The sequence below is a fragment of the Panthera tigris genome, chromosome D1 (assembly GCF_018350195.1).
Source record: "Panthera tigris isolate Pti1 chromosome D1, P.tigris_Pti1_mat1.1, whole genome shotgun sequence".
Lineage (NCBI taxonomy): Eukaryota > Metazoa > Chordata > Mammalia > Carnivora > Felidae > Panthera > Panthera tigris.
Genome location: NC_056669.1, coordinates 64,580,476 through 64,602,623, shown reverse-complemented (window position 1 = coordinate 64,602,623; position 22,148 = coordinate 64,580,476). Strand labels below are relative to the sequence as shown.

Genomic DNA, 22,148 nt, shown 5'->3' with positions numbered 1-22,148 from the left:
AGATGATTCCATACTGCCTCTGGCCAGGACGTAGAACAGGAGGAGATGAGGCCAGCAGCCTGGGTCTGAAGCTTACCCTTAGGCAGGTTGTGTGATTTCTCTGACCTCAGGGATCATCATGAGGAGGACAGATAATGCATGTAAAGCACTTGGCACATAGTAGGCATTGAATAAAGGATATTATTATCATGCAGTTGAACGTGACTGTAGTGGCTGCAGGTATATGGGGACAGCACTGGGCAGTGCTTTCCTTCTGCCTTCCTGCGGTGGTGGACTGTGGAAACCTGGAGGGACTTAACACTTTAGAGAAGGCAAGAATTGCTGGACCTCCATTCTCTTTTCTTTTCTTTCCTTTCCTTCTCTTCTCTTCTCTTTTTTTATTATGAACTCTTTTTTTTTAATGTTTATTTATTTTGAGAGAGAGCATGTGAGCAGGGAGAGGGGCAGAGAGAAAGGAGAGAGAGAATCCCAAGCAGGCTCTGCTGGAAGCATGGAGTTGGATGTGGGGCTCAAACTCATGAACTATGAGATCATGACCTGAGCTGAAACCAAGAGTCGGATGCGTAACCGACTGAGCCACCCAGGTGCCTGGACCTCCTTTTAATTTCTTATCCTGAGTCTGGCCCCTCTTCTAGGACTCCCTCCCTCCCCTTTTCCCTCATTCACACACAAGCCCCTGGCTGTCGATTGAGGCTCAGCCCAGCAATTAGGCTCTGGGCTAGAGCCCCCAGCCTGCCCCTCACAGCTTGGCTCAACCCCCTGAGGTCATGTGCCATCTCAAGGCTTCTATGTCTCTCTCAAGACTACAATGCAAACATCTTAGGTCTGCCTCTACACAGTTCTTCTGCTCCCTTTTTCATCCTTAGTTTCTGGTCCGTGTCTCCTTTCTGGCCCTGCCTAGAAGCTCTTTCAAGGTTCCACAGCAGCTATAACTTCTGCAGGGCCACCAGGTGAGCAGATATGGTCTATGACACACAAGAGCATGGAGACTGTGCCCTGCCTGGGCCATCATTTCCCCTGTTTTTCTTAACCTAGGCCCTGCTGTAAGCATGCCTCCTGGCATCATTCTGGCATCTAGACTGCAGGGGAGAACCCAGATGCTATCCCAGTGAGCTTTCCTCAACCAGGCTGTGCAGAGAAGCCATGGGGCACGGGCTGGATGAGAATCTGAACTCTGGAGTCAGGCAGGTGGGGACTTCAGTCCCTGCCCTGCAGCCTTCTAGCTATGTGACCTTGGGTAAGGACTTGAACCTTCCTAAGCCTCTGCTTCCTCATCCGTTGAGTGGGTGTAATCATTTAGTACCTCAGAGTTAATATGAGGATTCACTGAGATAACAGGTGGAGTGAGTGCTGAGGAAATGGGAGGGGGCAGTTTATGAAGAGGTGTCCAAAGTCCTGACTGAGAGGTCTCCATTTTAGTTCTTTTTTTTTTTTTTTTAACGGAGGTATAACATCTATGCAGTAAAATGCAGAAGTCTCAAATGTTCAGTGCAATGAGTTTTTACATCTATGTGTGCCCCTCTAAACACCACCCAGATCAAGACCTAGGACACTTGCAGCTTCTCACCATGCTTCCTCACGCCTTCTGCCTCACCGTAATACACACCATCATTCCGACATTTCTCACCACAGATCAGTTCTGCCTGTTTGGGTGTTACATACAAATAGAATTATACAGTATGTACCTTTGCCTCTGGCTTCTTTCATTCAACATTCTGCTGTCTGATTCACCCATGTTGTTATGTGTATCAGTGTATGTGATCAGTGATCAGTTGTTATGTGTATCAGTGTTATGTGTATCAGTCTTTTTCGTGGCTGCGTATTATTCCATTGCGTGACTGCACAATAGTGGATCATCCGTTTTATTGTCCATGGCCATTTGTGTTGTTTTCATCTGTGGGGTGTTACGAAGAAAACTGCTCTGGAAATCCTTGTACGTCCCCTCTGGTGGACATAAACTGCCATTTCTGTTGGGTGTATACCTAGGAAGAGAATTGTTGGATCATAAGACGTAGATAACTTTTCATAGCTGATTTTCTTAAGCTACTGCATCAAATCCTTTTATAAATCATGTCCATTATCTCATTTAATCCTCGGAATAATTCTTTAAACTGGGCAGTCCTCATTTAGCAGGTAGGTAAATCGAGGCAGAGCTGGGAGGTGTTGGAGCCAGAATTCAAGCTGAGGCCGTCTGTCTGAAGGGCCCACAGTCTTCGCGTCTACACAGCTCCTCTTGACCCCCTTGAGGGGCAGTGCCAGAGTGAAAGGGGTGAGCTGGCCACCACCCCCAGCCTCCCTCCCCTGGCCCAGTGGGGAGGTGGAGGCCACGGGAGCCCGGCTTCTCTCTCTCATCTCGCATGGTGAGTGCACCACCTGCGAAGGGGTGCGCAGAGGGGTGGTAATGAACGTGCTCTAGGTGCTGTAGCCACGCGTTTCAACAGTTGTTCTCGTTGGCTTTTGATTCCAAATGAGTAGGAAATGCTATTAGTTCAGGCCTCGCCTGCCGCATGGCAAGGCCCTGGGATAGAAGTGCAGTGAGACGAGAAATTGTGGAGATAAAACTGGTGTGAAATGGAGGCCTTCTCACAAGGCTGGATGTGTCCGTGCGAAATGAAGTTACTTCTGAGAAAACGAGATTTAAAGAGATTCTGCAGAATTAGATTACACTTTCAAATTTCCTCATTAAACAGGGTTGGTGCCACGGAAGGGCCACTGGCTGGCCCTGTGTGGGACCCAACTCTGCAGTTCCAGGCCCAGGTGCGGGCCCACGTAGGCACCTTGCAGGTGGCAGGGACCAGATCCCCAGAGACTGCAGACCCCTCCCCCCAGCAGCTGGAGTGGGTGTAAGAAGTGTGGGACTGACTTTCTGGATTTTCACCACCACTCCCGTGGGTCCCTGTGGGCGAAACCCAGGGGGCTCTCACTCTTCCATTTCCTTGGGAAGATGGAGTTGAGAACAGAGCACCAGGCCCCCTACTCATGGGTTTTGCTCATGTCAGAGCTTGATTTTGAGCTATGACCCATTTTTTGGAAATGTTTTTTATTTTTTTATTTTTTAATTTTTTTTTAACATTTATTTATTTTTGAGACAATGAGAGACAGAGCATGAACGGGGGAGGGGCAGAGAGAGAGGGAGACACAGAATCAGAAGCAGGCTCCAGGCTCCGAGCCATCAACCCAGAGCCCGACGCGGGGCTCGAACTCACGGACCGCGAGATCGTGACCCGAGCTGAAGTCGGACACTCAACTGACTGAGCCACCCAGGCGCCCCTGGAAATGTTTTTTAAAAGGCAGTAAATGTGCACGTTATTGCTTGTGCATGGATGTGTATATTTACATGTGCACACCCATCATGCGTGTGCTCAGATGTGTGATGTGTGTTTTCGTAAAACTTCCTGAGTAGCTGCTGTATGCTAACACTGCCGGGTTCTGGAATAAAACTTGTGGAGAGAATCAGTAGACCCAGTTCCGCCTCTCGCAGCCCCGGCGTACACGTATGTGATTATGTGTCAGGCACAAGTACTTGTGTGCCGTTGTGCATGTTGGTAGCCGTGTCCTGCATCTGTGCACCCTCTCTGTAACGCCTCCCTCCTGGGTCTGCCAGCTCCTCAGAGGTTAGCAGTGCATGGCCTGGCAGCAGGGCAGATGAATCCAGTACTTGGGCCCAGAAGACAGACTGCCAGGATTCAAATCCCAGGTGTGTCCCATGCTAACAGGGGCAAGCTGGAACCTTTCTCGGGCCTCGGTTTTCCCGCTGTTAAAGTGGGAATAATAATGGTGTCCATCTCATAAGGCGGTTGTGAGCCAAGCGCTTAGAAGCCGAGCGCTGCCAGCAGCGTCAGGCGTTACCTCCCTGCAAGTTGCCCTTGGCCCCAGGAAAGCCCAGCTTCCTTCCCAGAGGAGGAGAAGTGGGGCCCATGGTGAGGAAGAGAAGCCCCGGAACTGCACTGGGTCGCTGTGTTGTGCTGTGTGGACACAGATTCAGAAGCACTACTGAGACGCATGCAGAGGTTATGAGCAATGCTGAGGCCACACCCACCCATGGCCCCAGAGGAGCCCGCCCTGAGCTGCCACAGCAGTCCCCTCCAACTTGATGGGTCACCAAAGTAGCCTGTTGGACAGACGGGGCTGCTTCCTTCTGCACACCTCTGCAGTGACCACTGGACTGTCCTTTGGGTATCGCTGGACTCTAGCCAGCGCCTGTGTGATCTTAACCGTGGTGGCACATTCAAATCCGTTTATTTGCCTCAAAGTGAGTGATCTTCGCTATCTGAGGGACCTGAGATGGAGCTGTGAGTAAGGTCACCCCTTCCCGTGTGCCAAATGGGGTGACACTGATCAGAGCTAACTTTTGACTGCCGGGTCCAATTAGTCCTCAGCTTCACATAGATTTTCTCCCTTATTCCTTAACTGACGGAGCCACCCAGGCTCCAACTCCCTTATTCCTCCTGGAAACTCTATGGAATAGGTACTATTTTCATGTTCATTTTACAAGAAAGAAAACTGAGGCACAGAGGAATTAAAGTCACACAAAGGCATCAGACAAACCCAAATTGAAGGATGCTCTATAAAATAACTGGCCTGTGTTCTTCAAAAATGCTAGTATCTTGAAACACAAAGAAAGGCTGAGGAAGTCTTCCAGACTTAAGTGAACTAAACTGGACAAGTAAATACAATGCATGCTCCAGAATTTATTTTGCCGTAAAATATATTATTGGGGAAACGGGTAAAATCTGAATGAGGTCTGTTGGTAATAGAAGTGTTATGTCAATGATCATTTCCTGGTTTTGTTAATCGTATTGCATGAGAATGTCCTTGCTTTTAGGAAACACACATCAAAGTATTGAGGATTATAAGGCTTCATGTCTGAAGCCAACTCTCAAATGATTCGGAAAGAATATTATAGATATTATAGGGAGGTCTGTAGGGAAGGATAAAACAAACATGATAAAATGCCCATATTTAGGGAATCTACACAAAAGGTATACCGGAATTCTTTCTATTTTGCAACTTCTCTGAAGGTTTGAAATTACATCATAATAAAAAGTTAAAGGAGAAAGGAAACAAGTGTCAGAACAGGGGGAGGACATCCTGAGATGCATATTAATAATACTGTCCAGTTCTGGTGTGTCCCCCGCTGGATGCCAGACTCTCCTGTGGCTTCATATGTATGACCTGTTCTGTCCTCACCGTCATCTGTGTGGAAAGAGACCTTTATGGCTCCCATTTCACAACAGCAAGTCAGAAAGATGAGGGATTTGCTCCAGAACCTCCAGCTACTTGGAACAGTTCTCAGGCTGGAAAGTAGGCTCTCAGAGTTCAAGCTCAGTGCCCTGAGCCTCAGCCCCAGTGCTGACTCTGAGTTTTGGTCAACGGTGGGATGGGCAGGACCAGGCCTTTCTTCTGGGAGTAGCGATGGAGGGAAGGTCCTGGGACAGAAGCAAACAAGGTCCATTTGCAGGATGGAGAGGGATGCTATTCCAGGATTCCGCAGGGAGCAGATCCAGAGGGCCAAGCAGGATGTGCTGGATGTGGGAGGGAGCCTCACATGCCAGGTGGAGCTGCCAGTGGTGGGTGCAGGGGCCCAAGACATAGCTCAGAGTGACCCAGGGCTGGATGGGGTGGGCATTCCAGGGCAGAGGACTGGCTTTGGAGGAGCTCAGCCTGCTGTCCACGCTGGAGGCATCAGTGGGACTGGGAGCAGCGGGCTTGGCAGTTTGGAGAGGTCCGTGTGCCGAAGGTGAGGGGCAGCGTGGCCTGGGGTGGGTGGGTGGGGATTGCCGAGGACTTGGGTCTGACCTGGCAGACCACTTGTGGGGGTCCCTGTGAAGAGGAGGGCTTCTCTCCTGGCTGGCGGGTGGGTGTGGAAAGAGCCAAATGACCTCTGGCAGTCCCTCCTGGTCACTGGGACTGTCTGGCTTGTCCTCAGATTAAAGAGCTAAGGGTAAGTGTCTGGCAGCCGGATGAGTCAGACTGGGAGGCTGCCTCCTTCCACTATCAGCCTGCCTGGTGTAGAGGCGGGGTAGGGGTTTGGCCGATCTCCCCTCAGATGTCATCCCCCAACACCCTGAGATTGAGGAGGAGCAAATAGGCTATGTGAACTGGTTTCTTTGGCTGGGTCCCCGCGTATGTCTGAGCTTGTGCCCGCACGTGCGGGCAGGCTCAACATCATCCATTGTAAAATATCAGTGTTTTCATGGGTGAGTAGTAATTACTGGGTAATGCTTTAAAACCTTTCCTGAAGGAGCGCAAAGCTGTTTTTTTCCTAAAGTCAGGAGTACATTAAAAGGATTACCATGTAGATTTGATTTTTAGATAACACTAAAATGGATCCCAAATGGACTTCAGCAAAGGGATGCTATCTCCTTAATGGAAAGTGCATGGCCCGAGGCTCAGCTCCCAGAGCCAGGCAGGGGAGGGAGGGAAGAGGTGTCTGCGGGGCTGACTGGCAGGCTGGGTGGGGGCTGGGGAGGCAGGGCAGGGAGGGAGAGCCCTGACCCTCAGGGGAGCATTTCACTTCATTTAGGGAGCAGGAGACCAGAGATGCCCCCTTTAAACCTCCTTGCCTTTCCAGGAGTGTTTTTAAGTCTCCTGAACTAACTCAGTGAGAGCAAACAGTATGGATGCTCCCTAAAGAAAGAAGGGGTGAGTCAGACTTCTCCCAGGACTTCAGCCTTTCTAGGCAGAAGAAGGCTCAAGGTCCCCTGTGCCCTGGGACCTCCTTAGGCAGGCTGGCCCTGCAGTTCTGTTCTCAGTGGGTGTCAGAAACTGGCAGAAGCTGTATGGTTTCTTTTTTTGTTTTAATTTTTTTAAAGTTTTTATTTTAGAGAGAGAGAGAGAGAGAGAGTGTGTGTGTGTGTGTGTGTGTGTGTGTGTGTGTGCGCGCGCGCGCGCACGGGCAAGAGGAGAGGCAGAGAAAGTAGGGGACAGAGGATCTGAAGCAGGCCCTGTGCAGACAGCAGAGAGCCCAACACAGAGCTCAGACTCGCTAACCGTGAGATCATGACCTGAGCTGAAGGCAGATGATTAACCAACTGAGCCATCCAGGCACCCCAAATCTGTATGGCTTCTTAAGAGTTCTCCAGGGCCCAGGAAGCAGAGTTCAGTACCCTAGAGCAGGGTTCCCAGGCCTTGCAGAGCACTGCTGAGGGCCAGGCCCAGCCCAACCACAGGCAGGGGACAAGGGACCTGGGGGCAGCTTGTGACTTCATGCCTTATGGCCTCCCTGGGTCCTGTAGGTTCAGGGTCCCGCCGGTGATGGAACTGCCAGCTCGCGCTGCAGCTCACAGCCCTGCAGGCTCTGGGGCCTGCTAGGCATGCTGGGGCCTGAGCTTGGAAGGCCAGCCTGTCCAGAAGCCATGCCAGAGGGAGGATAGAGCAGGACAGACACTTTTAGTGCTGGAGTCCTTCTTTATTTGGGGGTATAACCTAGTGGATCAGGTGGATCCCCTGAGTGTGGCTTTTCCAGTTACTCACACACCCCCTGCTACTGACAGCACAAGCATAGAGCCCTGGGGGGCTTGGGCCTGCTGCCAGTCCAGGCGAGCAAGGGGCAAGCCACCCTTAGTGGAGCTATCCTAGGGGCCTGGCCTGAGATTTCCAAGTTAGTGTGCATGTACAGGTACAGCTGTGCTGGCTGGCTGCTGCTTCCACAGGCTCCGGGGACAATAGCCCCACCCTGAGACCCACACACCTCCTTACCTCCAGCTCTCCTGACAACTCCCCCATTTGCCCACACCTGATTCCTCCCTGTAGGCCAGACCTTGGAAAAAACACTTCAGAGCCCCCTTAGCTCTCGGGGATGCCTGCTCCCCAGCTGGCTTCCACGGCCTCCTCAGAGCTCTGTGACCAGGCTGGACCCGGCCAGAGGAGACACAGGCAGGCCTGAGGACGTAGTCATCCTGGGCCTCATCACTCTCTCAGACCAATTAACCTTTAGAGCTGCATTAAGGAAATTAGTCAGCAAGCTTCCCAGCTAACAGCCAGGCCCTGCGGGGACTGCAGGAAGGAGGAAGGCAGCCTGAGCTGCCTCTCCCCTGCCCTCACCTGTCCTGCTGCTTCTGGTGGGTCCCCTCCCCAAGAGAGACACAGGAGGCAGGGAGGACCCCCCAGGGCCAGCTTGATTAGTGGCTTACACTAGATTTTACCTTCAGACCTTCTGTGCCTTGGTTTCTCCATCATTTCTCAGAACATATGCCTGGAAGAATTCTGAGGGCCCTTTTGACCTGACATCTGTGGGTTTTGAGACTGGGGCCCCTTGGAGGCTGGTCCTCCTCTGAAGTCAGAGGAAGGGTCACGTGCCAGGAAGGGGGAAGAGAAAGGGGGCAGTGGGCCGGGGGTGGGGTAGGAGGGATGCCAGGAGGTGGGAGCTGAGCCCAGAGCCCTGGAGAGTGCTGGGGTCGCTTGGAGAGGATGGGGCCAGGAGAGGGGTAGACTCCAGAGGCTTGGTGGGGAGCCAAGGAGGCAGGAAGGGGTGGGCTGTTCCCCTCCAGAGTGGACTCCTCCACCTGAGCTCATGTCAGGGAAGGCACCCCCCACCCCCACTGCCTTCATGAGGGGCTCTCAGGCAACTCTTACAGGCACCCCCACCTGCCCCCAGCCTGGGCCTGGCTCTGAGACTCCCTGCACGTCCCTCCGAGCATAATCTTCACCACATTCAAGCCTCAGGGCTCTACACACATGTCCAGACTCAGGACAACATCGGTCCCCACCTCCTCCTCAACTTTTTCTCCCTGTGGTCACTCCTTGTGGCCCCAAGGCCAGAGGGTAGGAGGCTGTGCCTCTGTGCACATGCCTGCATGCTATGCCTGTGTATGTGGGATGTGCATGAGTGCATGCACTTGCCTACTGGGAGGTCTGCCTCTCCTTCCAGGAAGCTCCGTGCTGAAATTCCTGCCCTTGTGTTTTTTCTTGTATGTTGAGAAGCACCCATGGGCCCTGGGAGCTTCCCTCCAACCCCCCCCCCCACCCCCCACCCTGGCCTGTCACCCTCCCTACCTTGGCTCAGAGATTCTTATCCTGGTGGGAGGAGGAAGGATTGAGAGACTCTGAACCTCCCCTCCCTCAAGCCAGGGCAGGTAAAAAGTTTGAATCTAGCCAGAAGTTTTCCTAAGGAGAGCCCCAACTAGGCCAGGCCCAGCTGCAGGCATCTGCCGGGTGACCCAGAGCTCCTGCACACCACTGGGAGTGTCATGGGGCACCCCACTTTGTTCCTGATACTGCCACAGGTCTACATGAATAAACCAAGAGGCTGTCGCCTGACATTTTAGGTTAAAATGGTCAAAGGCACAAACAATGTGAGGAAGTCTTGAGGTCGCAAAAAAGATCTGTGAGAGATCTGTTCTAGTGGACCCAAGCCCATTATGAGATTCAGTTCTTCGGGCCACTGAAGGAGCCAGTCAGATGGTGGCTGCGTGAGGAGGGTTTCAGGCCTCCTATGGAGCAGACCACACAGGAGGCGGTGGCAGGATGGACGGGAGACACAGCTCAGGGGGGCTGGGCCTTGGGGCTATGTGTGTGCCCTGCAGCACAGCAGATGCGGGGCTCCCAGCTGCCGCTGCAGCTTCTGGAGGGATCTTCTCAGGGCAGGGAACAGACTGTGCCGTACAGCTGGAAGGACAGGACCCAGGGCCAGGGGAGGAGGCTGCTGGGGAGAAAGTGAGGATGCCTGGGAACCCCTAGGAGAAGCAGTGGGCCCCTATTCCCAGAGGGATGGGTCCCAGGGCCTGGAGCCACAGGGTCCTTCCTATGTCCATCTGTCTGTCATCTGTCCATCCACAGGCGTGCCGATGCTCTCCGTCCAGCCCAAAGGGAAGCAGAAGGGCTGTGCGGGCTGCAACCGCAAGATCAAGGACCGCTACCTGCTGAAGGCACTGGACAAGTACTGGCACGAGGACTGTCTCAAGTGTGCCTGCTGTGACTGCCGCCTGGGCGAGGTGGGCTCCACCCTCTACACCAAGGCCAACCTCATCCTGTGCCGACGCGACTATCTGAGGTGGGCCTCCTGCCAGCCCTGGCTGCTCTGTTCAGAAAGCTCCCATCTCCCAGGACCCAGCAGGGCTCTGCCCCTACCTTCTGACCTAGGCCCTGTCTGTGTGCACTCGTCCCAGACAGTCCTGGCCCAGCCCTGCTCCACTGGATGCTCACGGAGCCCTGAAGACAGAGCCACACATTAACTCCCTGGCCTCCATGCCCAGCACAGGTCGTGGGCAAGCCTTTGCAACCATTGGGCACTGGAGATAAGTTTCCCTAGGGCACCAGTCTGGTTTGGCCCCTGTCTTTGCCAGGTGCTTCTGACCCACCCTGTCCCTGGAATCTGGGAAGGGACACCTCAGAGGGCTTCCTGGAGCAAGTAGGGAAGCTCTAAGTCCCCTGGGTCCTGGGTTTGAACTATGAACCTTCTGGCTTTTAACTTTCTCCAAGCCTTGGTTTGCCCCTCCTAGAATAGTATGAAGACTAAAGCTTCAGCTCACATTCCTTGGAGTTCTAACCCACCCTCCCCCACAACCTGGATCCTATTCCCTGGGGCTGTCTCCCCCAATTAACCCTCCCTTAGGCCATTTATGACATCAGCAAGGTTGGAACGAGGCCACAAAGTGGGGGCCTTGGCTGAGACCCAGCATCTACATTTGGCTTCTACACAGGCTGCTGGGTAGTGGCTGGGCCTTGTGAGGAAGGAAGGCCCATTGCATTAATTAATAGGTCAGGGCAAGGGCTTTGTGGGGCTCTCTCTGTTCACATCTGGGCCGTATGGGGGCGGGGGCAGGGTTATCAACACAGTCTCTCCTACTTTGGGGAAGAGCCTAAGGTTTACCTGCCTGCGCCTTCTCTTTCTTCTGCCTTCAGAAGTTTTTTTTTTTTTTTTTTTTTTTTAAATGTTTATTTAGTTTTGAGACAGAAAAAGAGCATGAGCGGGAGAGGGGTAGAGAGTCAGAGAGACACAGAATCCAAAGCAGGCTCCAGGCTCTGAGCTGTCAGCACAGAGCCTGACGCAGGGCTCCAACTCACAAGCTGCAAGATCATGACCTGAGCCGAAGTCAGATGTTCAACCGACTGAGCCACCCAGGGGCCCCTGCCTTCATTAGTTTTTAAGGTATAGCAGTAATCCAAGATCAGTGACCCAGTGCTCCTCACTGGGCTAGAGGAAAGGGCTGAGGCCAGAAGGAGGAGTTAAGAAAAGTTCTTTCTGGGGACTTCCCCCTTGATGACCTGGAAGGGGCCTCCAAGTCTGAAGGTTTCAGGCATCCTTGGGGGGCTGAACCTCCCAGGTTGAGGAGAGGTGTCACACCAACTGATGAGTACGAGAGGATCTAGAGAGAGGGGACCGCAGTGAAGGATGGGTTTGTCAACAGAGCCAAAGCACCCATAAGCATTCTGTGCTCTGCCAGCTACTGGAGCCTGAAAGTGTTTTTTTCTGGGCTCTGACAGAGGCCAGGGAATGACTTTGGGGCCAGGTAGGTCAGTGGGCTGGGGTGGGGGCAGACTTCCTGGGGCTGCTCAGCCCCAGATAATGGCTGTCCAGGACCTGCCACCTCTGTAGCCACTGCTCGTTGGACTGGGGGCAGTGAAGCCCCCGCCTTGGCAGGCAGATGTTGTGGCCCAGCCTTTGTCTGCCTTAATCTGAGCCACCAGGCAGCTCAGGCTGATGAATAATGGAGCCAAGCTCATCTGCAGGCGCCTGAGCTTGAGCTGGACAAATCAGGGATTAGAGGGTCTCCTGCCTGCCTCTCAGCCCCCTTGCCTCACTCAGGGCTTGCTCAGCCAGTGTGCAGAAAAGGAGCAAGGAAGAGCCTGGCTGGCTCAAGCAATTGGAACACCCGGCCAAAGATTGGCCTGCACTGGGGAGAAAGTGTGCACCCCGCCCCTTGCACTCTGCAACCAGCAGCTAAGAGGAGGGGCGCCTGCGTGAAAGAAGCATCATTCCAGGTGTCCTGGGAACTCTCTTTGGGAATCAGTCCTATTTTAGACTTGGAACAGGATCACCTAGCCCAGCATCCCCATTTTGAAGAAGGATAAACTGAGATCCAGGAAAAGGAAAAAGGGCTTTAGGCAGATCACCCAGTGAGTTGGTAGCAGAAAAAGACCACCCCACAGGGTTGTTGTCACGATTAAGTGAGTTGATCTTGGGGAGCACCGCAGTGGTTCAGTTGATTAAGCGTCCATCCTACTCTTGATTTCAGCTCAGTTCATGATCTTGGGGTTCGAGACCCGCCTAGGGCTCCACGCTGGGTGTGAAGCTTGCTTAAGATTCTCTCCCTCTGCCCCTCCGCCCACTTACATGCGCTCTCTCTCTTAAAAAAAAAAAAAAATAAGTGAGTTTATCTTGTAAAGCCCTCAGAACAGTGCATGGCACATGGTAAACACACACTGTTATAGGTGTTCACTAAATGATCCATGACCGAGAGTTTATAGAAGTTCTCACAACAAGCCTGCAAAGGATGTATTTCAGTGTCCCTGTTTTACAGTTGAAATAAGTGAGGCTCGGAGACTCATGACTTGCCTGAGGGCAGGCAGACTGCCTCTGAATTCCCGCTTGTGTGAATCTGGAGTCTTCGCTCAGGGCCCAGCCCACTGTTCTTCCAGTGGCCCTGGGTGCTAGCTGAACCCCGGTGGGAGCCAGGGAGGGGGCTTTGCCAGCCCAGCCCGGGGATGGGCGATGTCATCCAACCCCTGGAGTCCCTACGCTCCCCTCCCTGGATCGCTGTGCCAATTTCTCCAAAGCCTGATCTCTTAGCAGAATCTAGATGCTGCTGTCTGTGCTCCTTTCCTCTTGCCTAGGCCCACCTGCTAAGCCCACAGGAGTAGGGACCAGCGGGGCCCTGGGCAGAGGCAGCTCCCCTGTCCCCCAGCCCCCTGAACCCTCTGCACCTTTCCCTTGGCAGGCTTTTTGGCACCACAGGAAACTGCGCCGCCTGCAGCAAGCTGATCCCAGCCTTCGAGATGGTGATGCGGGCCCGGGACAACGTATATCACCTCGACTGCTTCGCCTGCCAGCTCTGCAACCAGAGGTGAGTGCTGAACGGGTAGCAGACCCCACATTCTCACCAGACCCCAGCCGATGCCTGCTGGCACAGACCAGGAGTGCTGTGGACATGTACATGCAAATGTGGGTCCTGCTGTGCATCTGGTGGTACGTCCGTGCTGTCCTGAGCATGCACGTGCATGCGTGTGTTTTGTGTGTGCCTGAGCCCTGGAGCCAAGTGTGTGTCCTCCAGCACCGTGTGTGCATATTTGTAGGGCACAGATCTGTATGAATATAACGGGTCTTGCGTCAGCGTACTGTGTGTGCACGCTGTGCCATGGACGTGTATGTATTTGTAAATGTCCCTGTACAAGGTAGGTATGCGTGTGTGCTCTGTGAGCAGGCGTGTGCATGATGGAGTATGCACGTGCACACATATTGAATGTGCACGTACAAGGGTTCTGAATGCATGCCCTGTGCCCTTGTGTATCTGCCATATGTATGTGCATGCATGTACATTTCAGTGAGAAGGTGTTCCCAGACCCGGCAGGTGAAATCCATTATGGGAATGGCTACTCACTCTTGTGATTCTGGTTCCAGTCTGCCTCCTTTCTGGTCTTTGGCCCCTACACAGTGTCCCAGCCCTGTGGGAGGCCCCAGGGACCTAAGGAGCCAGAACCCTCTGGAGCCCATGTCAGGAAGGAGCTAATACAAGTGTTCCCAGAGGATGAGGTCCAGAGGGAACGCTGAGGGGATAGCTGGGGACTTGGCCAGACCCTCTGTTACCAAGGCCTCGGTGAAGTTGCAGTGCCACCTGGTGGTTGGATTGGAATCTGCTGGGACTGGGCCTATGACCCTGGGTCCCACTAAAGGCCTAGCCACCTGGGGGACATCTTTGGGGAAGGGCTAAATCCTCCAGTACTTGAGGAGGGCCAGGGGGTGGGGGCAGCAAAGCAAGGCCTTCTTTAGGTGGGAGGGAAGATGGTGGACAGAGCCACCTCCTCCTGGAAGGATGCTCCTCCAGGAAACCTACAGATTCTGTTCAAGAGTACCCTTCACTGAGTCATCCTCTTAAGTTGGGGAAGGGAACAGAGGGATGGAAAAATCAACCATATTACCCCTTCCTCCTTCCCTACTTCTACCTCTCTCCTTTCTTGGTCTTTTTCTGTCTCTTTGTCCTTCTCTCTCTTTCTCCCTCTCTGGGACTGGGGTAGGCTATTCCTTTACCTTCCCACCGACCCCACCCCTCCATGGAGACCTGACTGTGGCCCAGACTTGTCTGTCTGTCCTACACCCCAGACTGCAGGGCCTGGCTAAGGACTAGGCTGACCCAGGGTGATTGACCAGCTTTGCTATGAGACTTTTGGGGGTCCCTTCTGGAAAATTCAAGGAGCAAACTCTCCAGGACCTCAGTTCTCACATGTCCACCTCCTGGGCTGGGCTGGGCCTGTCTGGAGCCTCCACCATCCACTGGGACCCCTCCATGGCCTCTTTCTCCTGCTTGGATTTTCCAGATTTTGTGTGGGAGACAAGTTCTTCCTGAAGAACAACATGATCTTGTGTCAGATGGACTATGAGGAGGGACAGCTCAATGGCACCTTTGAATCCCAGGTTCAGTAATGCCCGGCGCCTGGCCTCCAGGCCCGTCTGTCCGTCTGCCTGTCTGCCCGTCTGTCCACCCGCCTGGCCGGCCAGCCACTCACCTGCCGATTAGAACTCCTCCGTCCTCGATGGGAGGGACGGCCCTTCCTCCGCCGCCCGTCTGTGTGTGACCCCTCCTGGGGCCAGGCTGGGCCTGTACAGTCTGTCTTCTGTATATAAATGGGAACATTTATTTTATGAGAAATGTAATGCGATTTTATTACTGGCGTGGATTAAACTTATGAATGTTTCCGGGGAGGTTACTGTGCGTTGATCACATGACTAACACAGACCTAGGGTCCCTCCCCTCTGCCTGGGAGCAGAACAGGGCCCTCCCTTTGACCCTTCCAGAGCGGGGTGTGGAGCAGGGCATGGGGCTCCAGCATGTGCTGTTGCTGGGTAGAAGGTGGAGGGAAGGGGACAACTCCAAGTATCCCACAGCCAGGGGTGGGCTCTCCCCTGGCAGAGCATATACCCTGGCTCCCAAGATACGGAGAGGCATGATGAAACCCTCCCTTCCCTGGGTTCCTGTGTTATATCCCTCCACTGAGACCCCCAGCCAGGAACCCAGCCCTGACCTCCCCCACAGCAGGACCCCAAATCCTGAGCCCCCTACCATGGGAATACCATTCTTAAAGCCCTCTTCCCTTTCAGGGTGATGGACAGCGTTTGCTGTCTCCTCCCTGCAGCTTGGGCCTGACCTGGGGCCCGCCTTTCTGCTCTTCTGGGTGAGCGAGAACAATCCTGCTTGCCTGTATTCAGCCCACACAGGCTAGAGGCTTTCATTTATTCATTCAGCAAACCTTAATCCACTCTGTCTCAGCCCCATGCTGCAAGCACCAGACATGCGGATGAATCATGGATCGGACACAGTCTCTGCCCTTGAGGAGGAGGGAGAAAGCCAGGAAAAGAAATGGAGCACATCACAGTGAGGACGAGCACCGCAGGGAGACCCAGAACAGGCCAGCTCCCATCAGCGGACAAGGGCCACCTCTGAAAACTCCGGAGAGTCTGAGACAGGCCATCCAGTGAACACCCACAGTCAGACAGATACGTGTGCTGGCAGGGAGGAGACACGGACCCACCAGCAGTGGGGGTGGAGGCAGAAATAGGCAGGGACAGCCAGCCAGGCAGACACCCAGGGCGGTTTGCATTCACCGGCTGGACCAGGCCTGCCCAGGGCAGCAGGGACGCTGTCTCACTCTTGGCCGCAGCCCCAGCACCAAGCACAGAGCCTGAGACTGCGAACGTGTCACTGAGCGGTATTAAAAATAGGGACTCCGTGGATCCAAAGCCGACACAGGGAAGGCGGTATGGACAGACTCCTCCCACTAGCAGTCATTTGCTCTTCCTTCTCCAGGGACGGTTTTCACCCTGGCCTCAGACGAGAGCCCGGGGCTGATGGAGCCTGCCCACTGCCTCAAGCCTCACCCCCTCCTGGGCTGGGAACCTCACCTCACCCTGCCCCAGGCCTGCTCCTCCACTTTGAGTGAAGTTGGGGGTGGTGGCTGGGCCCTTTGGGCACTTGGAAGAGGCTACCTCTCCACCTTGTGGTTTTGTGGCCAGTGGCCCAGTCCATGGGAAGGGATGGCTAGGACCATGGATATTGGGGTAGGTAGGGGTCCTCAACTTTGGGACAACCACCTTCTGTGACAGAGCTGTATGACAGAGGGGAGGAGCAGAGAGCCAGTCAGCCTGGCTGCAGTAGGAATTTTTGTGTGACGTGTCTGGTGTGACTGAGACTGGGGAGGTGTGTGGTTGTACATGGCCGTATGAGACAGTGAATGGGTTTGAGTGCATGAGTTTGAGGGCTGGAGTCTGTCATGAGGGATTTTCTCACTCAGCTTGGAAAAGCAAATCATTTTCCTGGATGTTAGCAGAGACCCCAGCACCAGCCCCTCCCTGGGCCCTTCTATCAAGGATGGCTGTGCCCCCACCCCAAGGGCCCCAACTCCTAACTTCAGAGTTTACTGCAGATGAAGTTGTAACACAAGTTAATTACATGGTTATCGAGAGATAACGGAGCCACTCGAATGCAGTTTCTGGGCAATTACAATTGTTTCCAACAGAGTCCCCATATTGCAGCCATGAAATAGCATGTCGTTTTGCAGTAATTATGTAATTAACTCGTCTCACCGCTCTAGGTTGCACAACAATTAATTCACTCACAATGAGATAGACTCGACATCAGGCAGCCAGCCTTTGAAAGCTCCTGAGAGCAGAGGTGGCCTTCTAGGAGGCCCCCGGCCCTGCTCTGCCCACTGCAGACCTTACCAGGGGACTCCTCAGTTCAACATGCCATGGAACATGCCAGATCCAGCACCATGGCCCCACTTATTGCTGTGTCATTGTCCTCATCCGGGAAATGGGGACGATCTATTTCCCAGGGTAGCCACGAGGCTGAGATCTACACCGTGAAGTACCGGGCCTGCATGAGCTGGGGTCATCATCCTGGACGTCATGAGGTGCTGAGCAAGAGACTTTCACCCAGGAAATCCCGTAGCAGTCCGCAGTTGCCCCCAAAAAGAGGCCACACAGGCCTTGGCTGTGGCAGGTGTCAAACCAATAGGAGGACAGAGGGAACAGAGAGGAAACCAGGCTCTCCCTGTAGCAGGGCAACCAGGGCAAGGCCATAGTGACTACTTGGGGCCAGGGATTATGTACCTGATGAATGTCACACGGGCTCCCAAGAAAAGCCTGACCTAGGAAGTCCCCGGCCACAGGGGCACAGGAGAAACTTAGTTAAGTATAGGGCATGCATGGCTCTGACCTGGTTCTCCTTGGGACTGCAGAACTATTGAAGATTAGGGAAAGGGAGAGACAGGAAATACTGAACATGAAGAGTTAGAGGCTGCAGCAGCTCGAGCCTCAGCCTGGGCCATGTGGGCGGTGGCAACGTGGACGGGCATGGTACTGTAGCTGAGCGGTCCCCTCTTCCTCCAACCAGCCCATGGGACCCTGTCTTCCCTCCCTGTGTTTCTTGGTGGCCAGTGTCAGAGATACCCTAACAAGGGGACTGGTACCCATGGAGTATGGTACTTGCTTATGCCCCTACTCCTTGGCCTGAAGCTGGACCACATAGTCTGCGTGTGGAAAGAAGTTTGATTCCAATCTTGACACTGCTGCATGGCCAATCATGAAATCTCACCTGGGTCCTCTCTTCTGGGCCTGGTCCCAGAAACTGTGCGCCACATCCTGAGATACACAGGATCCAGGGCAGAACCCACATGAAATTCCTGCCTAGGAAGTCTCATCTCTGCGTGAAGACAATTGCTGTCTCCCTTAAAGCTGTCCGTGATCGTCACAGCCAGACTAACTACATCTGGCACAGAGTGCTTCCCAGCACCACCCATCTAGGGATGCTGCCACCAAGTGAGGGTAGATTCAGGAAAGATGCTTTGTGCTGCAACTCTACATTACCTCTACAACTATGATTTTGCCTAAAACTCAACAACTAAAGATGGGCTGATACGAAGATCAGTTGTCCAGAAAAATAATTGGTCAAGCCTGGTTGATCATGAGAAGACAATCAGATCTCTCTCTCACACACACACACAGCTAAAGAGTGCTAATTAATCAGAATCTTATGAACAGACCTCATCCCTGCCCCTGGGGCAGACTTTCATACTGCCTTGTCTCAACAAGCGTGGGAGTCTCTTGCCCCCTAGACATGAGGTTGAAGGGTATCCCAGATCTCTCAGACTCTTGGAACCTACAGAGTAGATTGTTCTTGAGCTCCCTCCTTATCGGTGCCATATTTGTCACCCAGCAATTACCCCCCAACTTAGCAGCACCTCTGCGCTCCTGCATACTCTCCCTGAGGCCCCCGTGGTCTCCAGCACTCAGCACCTCTCCCCTCTGGTCTGGGCCCAGTGCTCGCATAAGTTTCACGTCACACTTCCGCCCTGTGCTTTCTCCTTTTCACTACCTCTGCTTACTTCATGGAGCAAGGGACCTCCCTTGCTGGGGCTTGTCTGAGGACCCTCCCTCTCCAGTGGCAGGGCCAGACCCAGGGGAAGGGGAACGCAGTTGCTGCTCAGGACATCCATCAGGGCACAGGGCAGAGGCAAAAGACACTTTACTATGGAACTTCCATAGCAGGAAGAGAAAGAGTGGTGGGGGGGGGGGCCAGGTGGCGTCGAGGGCAGGTTTAAAGGAAAAAGGAAACCTGCAGCTCAGAGAGAGATTAGCTTGTAAAGCCTATTTCCAGTGAAGGAAACAGACTTGGATTCAAATATTTTGGACTCTCCAAAGTGGTTTTTATTCTAGGGCACCGTCCTTCCCCTTTATGAAATGTGGTGAAAATCTTCTGTACTGCTGGCTTCCTCCAAACACCAGTTTCTTCCCCTCCAGAGCCCCAGGCTGCACACCTACCCAAGGTTTCCAGTGGGTGCTGCCTGGGCCCCTCTTCTCTGAGCTTACATGCTCTGAGCCCAATCCAACAGCCCACTCTCCAGACTATCCCCTTGGCATTGGGTTTTGCAGACCTTGTGGCCTCTGCAGGAAAAGCGTGAGCCCCTGAGGGGCTCAGGAGCCCTTTGGCTGCCGGTGGCACAGGATTGGGGTCTCTATTCCTTCGGTCCCCTGCCTTATCTGGGGACACAACTAGAGTCCGGAGAGGAACTGGTCCAGGGACTCCTGCCTGGGGCTTGATTTACACTCTTACCTCCTGAGTCTGCTCTGTGAGAGTGGGGAACCCCACTGGGACCTGTGGTTTCCTACGGTTCTGGCAAGTGCAGTTCTGTCTTTCGGAGTCTGGCGGTGCTAAGGGATAGAGGCAGTTCCCAGGCCACACCTCTTGTTGTAACAAGTCTCCCTGCTGCACTTGGGTAATATGGGGCTCTCCCCACGGGGGTCTCAGGGCTCTTCAGAGTGACCCAGGGCCCCCTACTTCTGCCCCCCTCCCTATCTGAGGTGGCACAGTTACCTGAGGTAGAGGAACAGAGAGGGAAAGATGGGAGAGAGTAAGAGAGGGGGGAAGGAAGGAAAGAGGGGAGATTGAGAGAGAGAGAGAGAAACAGATGGGAAGAGATGAGACAAGGTAGGAGAGCAGAGGGAATGGGCAACAGGTCTGGGAAGAATCTACAGGGGACGGGTGGAGTGAGGACGGCTGTGGCGGCAAAGGACAGTGTGGCACAGTGGTGGCATGTGGCCCAGCAGCCAGATTAGGCGGGTTCAGACCATAGCTCCTCTGCCTGGCAGCTGCATGGCCTTGAGCTGCTTGCTTCACTCTCATCTTACAGGTGAGGAGTTTCTTCATCTTTCCAAGAAGGGTGCAGATAGCACCTACCCTCAGGACTGCCCTGAGCATTAGATGAGTCGTCACACGGCACCTACTCACACCTGCAGCTGGCTCGTGGTAAACGCCAGAACATGTAGCTGCTGCCGGAGCATTGACTTGATACAACCCGCATCAGGCCTGCTGCTTCTGAGGCCTGGGGCCCTCTTGCAGGAGGCCTGGGCTCCCCATAGCAGCCTCTTGCCGCACCCCATGGGCTGCTTCTGGGCCTCAGTGCGTGCTCCCTGGAAAGGGCACGGCGCCCTGGGACTGGTGGGGGAAAACAGCCAGGCAGACAAATGAAGCAGGCTTTCATAAATAAAAACAGTGTCCAGTAACTCTGTGAGGGAGGTGAGATTATCATCATCATCCCCATTTTACAGCTGAAGAAACTGAGGCTCAAAGTAATTACTCCAGTAAGTAATAGGACTGGATCTGAACTCAGGCCTGGTCTGACTCCAGATTCCAATCAGGTAATTCCCATGTGAAACTGACACCTAGAAACAGCCCTTGTATGGGGAAGGACCTGGGAGCGCACAGGCAGATGGTACCCATGAATAATCCGCTAGACCCCCCACTTTGCCCCTGTTTCTCTCTATGGCCCATCCCCCTGCTGAGAAGGTGGTCCTTGGGTAAGAGAGGGAGAGACGAGGGAGGAAGAGTAAGTGACTTGGACGCTTCTGTCCCTCGTAGCACATCCTAAATGAGCCTGTTGCTGGGCCTGGCTTCTGCGGAATGCTGGGTGGAATGAGCGGTTCCAGATGATGTCATCAGAGGCAGTGCAGGCTGGAGCAGCGATCTGACATGGGCAGTTCCACCAATCCCTGGGCCGGGGTTTTATCGGCGAGGCAGGCCCCAGTGCACCAGCATTCAGTTAGTCAGGAAGCCAGCCTGCTATGTGCCAGCCATGGCGGCAGGTGCTGGGGAATGGAAATCCCAGTGGAGAAGGCAGACAGGGTCCTTCTCCATGTGGGGTTTATAGTCTAGTGGGGGAGATAGGCAATAAATAAACAGGTCAGTAATGAGCTGAAGATAGTGTGGAGTGGCCGGAGAGAGGCCTGCTTTAGACAGAATGGGAAAGAATGATCTTTTCTTGCCCACCTTTAGAGACCATCTTATCTAATGGGCTTGCTTTGGGGAAACTGAGGCCCAGAGTGATGGACAGGGGCACACTGAAGCCAGCCTAGGTTGGGAATTTGACCTTCTGGCCCTCAGCCTGGCCCAGAGCCATGTCTCCTGCATCCTGAGGCCTTCATTCCCGCAGGGATCCTGCTGGGGCACACAGTGCGTGGAGGAGAGGAAGAGCTGCTCAATCCTGATGTCTGCTCAGTGTTTCTCTCCCTTTACTTTCTGGGTTAATAAGAAACATTATTCCTTAAGATACCGAGAAATTGGGCTTGGGTTCTTGGCTGCCGTCGCCAGTCTCCCTGCCCCATGATGCCACTAACTTGGGATATGTTGGCTGGATTGTGGTTTCTAGGGAATCTAGCCTGATTATTCTGGACACTTGGAGTTACTGTCCTCCACAGAGGATGCACCAAGAAAGTAGTTTCTCTGCAGACTCTGCATGACCCGTTTTCCAGGGGAAAAGAGGATTTGTTGTAAAAGCAGGAATTGGTAATGCCCAGAGGGCCACGGGACAATGGGGCTGACATGACCAGTCCTTCTTTCCCTTTCTCCAGACCTCACTGCCTTCAGCCTGCTGGCCTGTTCTGAGGGGGGAGGTACTCCAGGCTTAGGCTCAGCCTCAGGGCCCCTATTGGGCCTTCCTGCTTCCGGGGATCGAGAGAGAAGCTGAGGCAGGTGGGTTTCTCATCCTGGGCACGGAGGTGTGGGGGCCCCTGTCTGCTGCCAACAACACACACCATGAGGTGCCCCTGGGAGAAGGGTTGTTTTGTGTGCCCTGTGATACTTCCCTACTTCACCCTGGGCTTTCATGTAGGGCTATGGATTTCCAGAATGTGGCTGACGATAGAGCCCCTTGCTTCTAGCCTGGGGACATCAGGCTGCCACCCACCCCTAGCTTCTCACAGTGAAGGAGTGAAGGGAACTTTGCCCAAAGCAGGGTTGGGTGGGCACTGGTTCTGTGGGCCTCAGGAGACCCTGGACCCCTTCTCCCAAGTTCCCATGGTCTGGCCGCCCCTCGGCTGGGGCCCTGATGACCCAGTCCTGTCCTTTACCCCTTCCCCTGCACCTGCCTACTTACTTAGGGCTTATTTGGAAGCTAATCCCTGTATTCATTAAGTGACCCCTCCTCCTGGCCCTCTG

General features: G+C 53.9%; 1 protein-coding gene and 1 long non-coding RNA gene across 2 annotated transcripts in view; one reads left to right on the top strand and one right to left on the bottom strand.

The window, feature by feature from the left end:
- Positions 1-14,852, top strand: part of LMO1 (LIM domain only 1) — a 41,630-nt gene extending 26,778 nt beyond the window's left edge. The window contains exons 3-5 of the mRNA XM_042959082.1: positions 9,781-9,994; positions 12,882-13,007; positions 14,476-14,852. Coding sequence (XP_042815016.1) covers positions 9,781-9,994; positions 12,882-13,007; positions 14,476-14,581 — 446 coding nt within the window. The 3' untranslated portion in view covers positions 14,582-14,852. The remainder of the gene's footprint in view (positions 1-9,780; positions 9,995-12,881; positions 13,008-14,475) is intronic.
- The window catches only part of LOC122231329, a 35,325-nt gene continuing 13,711 nt past the window's right edge, over positions 535-22,148 (bottom strand). The window contains exons 2-3 of the long non-coding RNA XR_006208518.1: positions 14,665-14,772; positions 535-2,622 (exon numbers count right to left, since the gene is read on the bottom strand). This is a non-coding gene — a long non-coding RNA (uncharacterized LOC122231329). The remainder of the gene's footprint in view (positions 2,623-14,664; positions 14,773-22,148) is intronic.